The 6,641-nt window shown below is 38.9% G+C and overlaps 1 protein-coding gene across 1 annotated transcript; it reads left to right on the top strand.

Moving 5' to 3' along the window:
• The first annotated feature begins 4,347 nt into the window (after positions 1 to 4,347).
• On the top strand, positions 4,348 to 6,201 carry LOC104909515 (son of sevenless homolog 1-like). Its single transcript, XM_010706528.1, has 2 exons — positions 4,348 to 4,532; positions 5,502 to 6,201. The coding sequence occupies exons 1-2, from the start codon at positions 4,363 to 4,365 to the stop codon at positions 6,184 to 6,186; spliced, it is 855 nt and encodes a 284-aa protein (XP_010704830.1). The 5' UTR covers positions 4,348 to 4,362; the 3' UTR covers positions 6,187 to 6,201.
• The last annotated feature ends 440 nt before the right edge of the window (positions 6,202 to 6,641 follow it).

Genomic DNA, 6,641 nt, shown 5'->3' with positions numbered 1-6,641 from the left:
CCCATCCCTGGAGGCATTCAGAGCCAGGCTGGATGTGGCTCTGGGCAGCCTGGTCTGTTGTTTGGCAACCCTGCACATAGCAGGGGGGGTGAAACTACGTGATCGTTGTGGTTCTTTTCAACCCAGACCATTCTATGATTCTGTGATGCTATGATTCTCTCTTTAACCCAAATGGTCTGGTTTTTTTTATACTCAAATGGAGTTCGATACCTTTCATGTACCTTGCAGATCTACTTTAAGTCGTGTAGTCAAGCTGTGCAAGCATTGGGACATTTGTAGTAGAAGTTCAGGTGATGCATATTTTCCTCTGTTTTCACGCTTTACTCAATGGGCTGAGCACATGTTAACACTGAGAGTTAAGACTGGATGTGAAATAAGACAAGGGCCTTTTTGCTTCTCTGTTTTTCAATATGTATCTCCAAGAAAATGCTGGACTTCTTCAAAATAATTACCTAGTATCTGGGGTCTGATGTTGGACATGTTTATAGAAGACTACATAATAAGTTCTAAAAAGAGAATTCCTAACTAATAAATTTTGGGCGGAGAAAAAGATTTTACTGTTATTTTGATAATATATTAAGTTTTTCTACTGTTATTGGAAATAAGCTTCTTGCTGTAATGCAAATCTAAATAAAGTTACATGTATGTATATTTTTATTGCGCTGGCTCAAGATTGTCTGGGTTTGTATGAAAGAAAAATGATTTTTGAAATCAATACATTACAGCTGTGGGTGTGTGTTCAAGAATATTGAGTGTCCTTTATACTTGAGCTGTGAATTGCCTTGTAGACTGTTTGCATTTTCCAAAAATGTAGTGTCACCTGTGATTTTTCCTACTTGATTTTGCAGATGGTTTCTCATTGGTTTCTAAATAGTAGAGAGATCTCTGGTATGAAAGCACATGTTTCCCAGATTGCTACTACTTTGGGCTGAACTGCAATTATTTGGAGGAACTGTAAATTCAGAGGGAGCTCTCAGAAAATCAGTTATGTTAAGAAAACTGGCTTCCAGAATTGTTTTATAGCAGAGCGTTAGCTATTTTATCAGCCTGTGTTTCTAAGAGGAGAAGCCTGGTTGTTTTGTTATTGTTTTTTTTTTTTTAATCCCTGCTCGTGAAAGTTTTGGTTGAGGATTACCCTTCAGTCTGTCCCTCGTTCTAATGGAGCACTGCTGGAAGTGATGAGGCACTAGAACAGAAGCTGGAGTAATTTGTGTTGGCATCCTTCAAGTTGCCATGGATGTTGAGTTGCTCACTCACGTAGCATTACACTACAGAAAAGGCACTGAGATTGCACTACAGATCAGGTTCCCTTTGCTGGCTCTCCATGTGTTCTGTTGAGTCTCTGGGCTTTCAGTTGTCTGCCTCCTCTGTGCTGTTGTCTTTTACATGTGGTCATCTCAGATGAATCAGGGAACCTGTAGATCACAAATAGCAGTGATTAGATTTAGATTAGTTTCATAGGGGTGCAGCATTCTAGTTTGTACTCCTCATGACACTTACTACTACTGCTATATTTGCATATTATCATCATATGCAGATATGTTTTCATTCTTCGGGGTTTTTTTTGCATGAATGTGTCCCTGACACATCCCTGACAGACTAGGAGAAAGGACTGTAGTCTTAATTTGCGGTATAGAAGGATCTCATTTGTAACTGTTTGGAATTACCTTTTATTTTGACTTTATAAATATTATTTAGTCCTTGTATTTTGCAGCAAGATGCTTCATCTTCCACGTCTTGTTATCTTTTCAGTGTCTACTGCCTAGAATGTAGAGCACTTATCTTTAGATATTTAGACATTTCCCACAGGCAGTCTATTTTTCAAGCTTGTTTTCCTTGATTAGCTTGGAGCAACTGGTGTACTGCACTTCTAAAATTATTTATTAATTTTGACTAGCAAATATTCTCCTTATAAGACTATTAAAAATGTAATAGTGGTTGTAATACTACTCCTGATAATCTGAAGTTTACACCTTTTTCCTGTAATGTGGTATTCTTCACAAGAGATAATACTTAAAGAAGAAAATCATGCTTCTTAGCATCTACCTGATTCATTCGTTAGAGGGCACTGCATGTCTACAGAAATATCAGTGAGACTTGCAGAGGAATTTGCAAGCATTTCCAGTGTTGCCATTTCACTTCCTATGATCTCTTCTTCCAAAGAGATCATAGGCTGTCAGTGGTAGGGTGAAAGACATAGCTACAATGTTGGCTTAGTTTTGACGAAGAACTATTTTTGATAACTGTTTGTGGTAACTAGATAAAGCCAGAAAATAAAACTTTCAGGTTTCATTTCTGTGTTCCTGAGGACCGTCTTCAGAGCACCTTATGATTTGCCATTTGTGTTAGTCTGCCTGTAATTCATGCTTCTACATGCTTCTTTATAAATATTAAATGTAGAGTATGATTACAATAATTGGTAGGCTGAGTTTGTACATACAGTTGGAGAAATAGGTTGCTTCCATTGGATCAGCATGGAGAAATGTTGTTAGTGAAATCCCCTGGGATTCTGTCCTCAAGGACAAGGGAGCTGTGCGGAGCTGGCAGATCATTAAGAAAGTCTCCCTTAGGGCACAAGAGCATCTTGTCCAACCATCAACCCATCCCCTTCACAACCACTAACCGTGCCACATCTCCACATACATTGAACCCTTCTCACGGGGTGCCTCTACCACCTGTCTGGACAGCCTATGCCAGTGCATCATCAGTCTTTCCAGGAAGAGATTTCTTCCTAATATCCAGCCTGGACTGTTTTTATTCTACTTTATGCTAGGGTACTTTCTTCTCCCTGTTTGATTGGGGTATTTAAGTCATTGCTCAAGATAAAGAGCCTCCTTTGAATTCTTGAGTGGGAATGGTGAGGTTATACTTCTTTTTTTTCTTAGATTTCTTTCTGGCTTTCTGTTTTTATTGCTGCACTTACCTCATTTGTCTGAGATCCTTTCTAAACGCACAACTGAAGTAAAGGGAAGATGTTACCTGCATGTTAAATCCAGAGAGCAGAATATGATGAAAGTGGACTATTCCTGCTTGGAGTTGTATATTCCCTTAGGGGCTTCCCGGGAGCAAAAGCTGTGCTGTTCTGTTGTTTTAGTGCCTGTCTTACGATTAGGCCCTCGTGGCTAATGCTGTTTAGGGCAAAAATATGGCAGATTGTGCTCATGAACCAAAGCTGCCTAGAATAAATGCTGTGGTTATCATGATGGCTAAAAAGTGCAAATAAAGCGTGGTGTGGCATTGATAGCTGTTGTACTGAATAATGAACTCTGGTCAGGGAAAAAAATAATGATGTTAGCTGACACATTCAAATGTCAGTTGTGGACACGTTGTATTTCGTTGGGTTTTTAGAAGACAATGCTTATGTTTTCCTCTGGAAGCAAATGGCACAGTTGTACTACCTCCAAAGATGTCTGTTAATCTGATATGTACCACTTTACTTTTACCTCTTCTGCCAAAATGGATCTTTCAGTTATGTGGAGTTGGTGGTGCGGTAGTCTGAAACTCATTAATCCTGTAAATAATTGATGTGATAACAAGGGTTATGTCTAAGCTGCAGTTGTAGGCAGTCACTTTTTTCACTCACTATAAAGTGAAACACTGCATTGTGTAGACTGCAAGACTTAAGGTGGAAGTATAAAAATTTAAGTATAAAAACATAGTAGAACTTGTTCTGTGTAATTCATGTCATAGTTGTAGTTAAGTACAAAATATTAGTTTTAACCCTTTTACTGTAGTTTTAGTTTATAAATGTGTTGCTTTGTCCTTTTAAGGAAGGTTGTGTTAGTAAACAGAGGCATGAATGTAGTTGTGTATTTGATCCTGTGCTGTGCTAGCAAGCATGTAGGCAGCGTAGTTGAGGGAAGTGGTAGTTTCTTACAGGCTTTCACATGTTCTACCATTAAAAGTCAGTGAGGAACATCATGACAAACTACTGAGCAGAGGAGGGACAAGAACTTGTTGGTCTGGTGATTGTGTTCCAAAAATAAATTGTTGAAAACAATTAATCTCATGCAGTAGAACTGTACACAGGCAAATCTGTACACAAGCACTGCACAAGCAAATCTCCTTCCTCCCTCACACCTTTTAAGAGGTGACGCTTCTACTGGGTTCTTCTTTGAAAATGAGAGGTGAACCAAAGTAGTTTTGTGGTAAAAAAAACTCAATTTGTTTGTGTATGGGGGACTGGTGAATTCTGCTCTTGCCTTAACTGGGATTGAGCTCTAATTAGAGAAGTGTCTCTTTTGCCTGTGTCAGTAATTCTGGTTATTCTGTTAATTTTAGTAGCAAACAGGAACATGCAAAATCATCAAGTGGTTGGATTTGTTCTTCCTATGTCAAACTTTGGGATCTGTGCATATCAAAATGCTTCTAGTACTTACGGTATCTGACTTTCAATGTTCACAGCAACTAGAAGAAAAAAGTGAGGATGAAGAGGATAAGGAGTGCTTGAAGCAAGCAATAACAGCCCTTCTGAATCTTCAAAGCAGTATGGAACGGATATGCTCCAAAAGTCTTGCAAAACGAAGGCTTAGGTAAACACAGTTCCATTTTTCCTGCTTTCTGCTCTTAGTGCTTTGCTATAAATCTAGGGCTCCCAGTTTCCTCTTTTAGTAAACAATGAACAAAATAGTTTGTGACAAGCCTGCTTTTTCAGAGGAAGTGACATCAAAGCCAAGATAATTTGTTATTGTTTTAAAACCGTTCAAATTTCTCTCCGTACTCCTAGTTGAGACCTTGTGAAAATTCACTTGAAAGCTACAACGTTTGCAGGTTAGTTATACTCAGATAATAAATATCAATCTGAAAATATTTTTAAAGAGTGTTTATGTGTGCTTAGAAGGGAATGTTCCTGGATTTGAAACTACTTAAAGTAGTTTGAAGAGCTTTATATATATCGGCTAGTTAAAATTATAGCTGGATAGTGGAAGTAATCAGTAGAATGTAGTAATTAGTACAATCAGTAGATTGTAGTAAATTCTTGGGTCATACTGTCTGCCATTTGATTTAATGTTATTTTTTTTAACCTGTTGTTTAAATATTGCTTTTGTTCTGAAAATTGTTTCAGCATTTTCTTTGCTAAACAAGTTCTCTGCTGCAAAGTGTAATCTTTGGGCTCGGACACGAGTGAATTTAACAACTTATTTTCTCTTTATATCATTCTCTTTCAAATTAATGCATTCTAAAATCATTCATCCGCTATGGGAATGAGTGATGTGTTCGGCTAGGAAGCACTGACAGCTTTCTTGCTCTGGCTGTCTGCATTTAGGTAGAACTTCTGATGCATAGAAGCTAAAAACACTCTCAGATGTTACTTTCAAAAACATTCATCAAGCCTTGTAGTGCTGCTTTCAGAAGAAGATCCTGATCCTGGGTGCTTATACTGTATTCTCAGTGGGGTTTTCACCACTCAGAAAGATTATCTTGTATTTTTGTTGTTAGTGGTGGCTGTTTTTAAATATGTGTATACTAATAAGCTGCCTTTTTCCCATCCTGCACTGAAGTGAATCTGCGTGCCGATTCTATACTCAGCAGATGAAGGGGAAACAGCTGGCAATTAAGAAAATGAATGAAATCCAGAAAAATATCGATGGCTGGGAGGGTAAGGACATCGGACAATGCTGTAATGAGTTCATCATGGAAGGGACGCTCACGCGCGTTGGAGCAAAACATGAGAGACACATATTTCTATTTGATGGCTTGATGATTTGCTGTAAGTCAAATCATGGCCAGCCAAGGCTTCCTGGTGCTAGCAATGCAGAATATCGTCTAAAAGAAAAGTTCTTCATGCGAAAGGTACAAATCAATGATAAAGACGACACTAATGAGTACAGACATGCTTTTGAAATCATCTTAAAAGATGAGAACAGTGTTATTTTTGCTGCTAAATCAGCTGAAGAGAAAAATAACTGGATGGCAGCATTGATATCTTTGCAATATAGAAGCACGCTGGAAAGGATGTTGGACGTAACGATGCTGCAAGAAGAAAAAGAGGAGCAGATGAGATTTCCAAATCCTGAGCTTTACAGGTTTGCAGAACCTGACTCAGAGGAGAATATTGTGTTTGAAGAAAACATGCAACCCAAATCTGGAATCCCCATCATCAAAGCAGGAACTGTTGTCAAACTTATTGAGAGGCTGACTTACCACATGTATGCAGGTGAGGCACTTCATAATCGGAACAGGTGATGATTAGTTTATGCTTCTTGTTTTCCATATTATTTACAACAAACTGCATATCGTGTGTAGAAAACAAGCACACTCTGCATTGTACATATTCTGAAGTGCTTTTTGAGTTAAGGTTTGGAATTCTAAATTTGCACCTCTGTAGCTGCAGCAGCTGAAAGTATGAATCCAGTTTGACTGACCGTAGTGGGACTTGCACGTGTCTGGTTATTCTCATGCATGGGATGGCAGGGGGCAGGATCCAGCAGGAGCTCCAGACAGTACGTTTTCCTGTAGGCCCCAGGCTGCAAGAATTGCCTTCCCTCGAGATTTCTGAGGCGGGATGGCACACGCAGTGCTAGCACTGCAGATGAGAGCTGTGGGCTCTTTTTCTTCAGTTAAGGGTTGTACTTTGTGAGGTACTGCCTGTGTTCACGTTGGCATGTAACAAGTAGGTCAAATAACAGCTTCCTTGAAGC

The sequence above is a fragment of the Meleagris gallopavo genome, chromosome 2, assembly GCF_000146605.3.
Source record: "Meleagris gallopavo isolate NT-WF06-2002-E0010 breed Aviagen turkey brand Nicholas breeding stock chromosome 2, Turkey_5.1, whole genome shotgun sequence".
Taxonomy (NCBI): Eukaryota; Metazoa; Chordata; class Aves; order Galliformes; family Phasianidae; genus Meleagris; species Meleagris gallopavo.
This window is presented reverse-complemented; position numbering and strand designations above follow the sequence as displayed.

Excerpts from the sequence above, each read along its gene's own strand:
- LOC104909515 (XM_010706528.1), top strand. The coding sequence starts at position 4,363 with ATGCTTCTAGTACTTACGGTATCTGACTTTCAATGTTCACAGCAACTA. Across the intron at positions 4,533-5,501 it reads CTTGCAAAACGAAGGCTTAG|TGAATCTGCGTGCCGATTCT; the intron begins GTAAACACAGTT and ends CCTGCACTGAAG.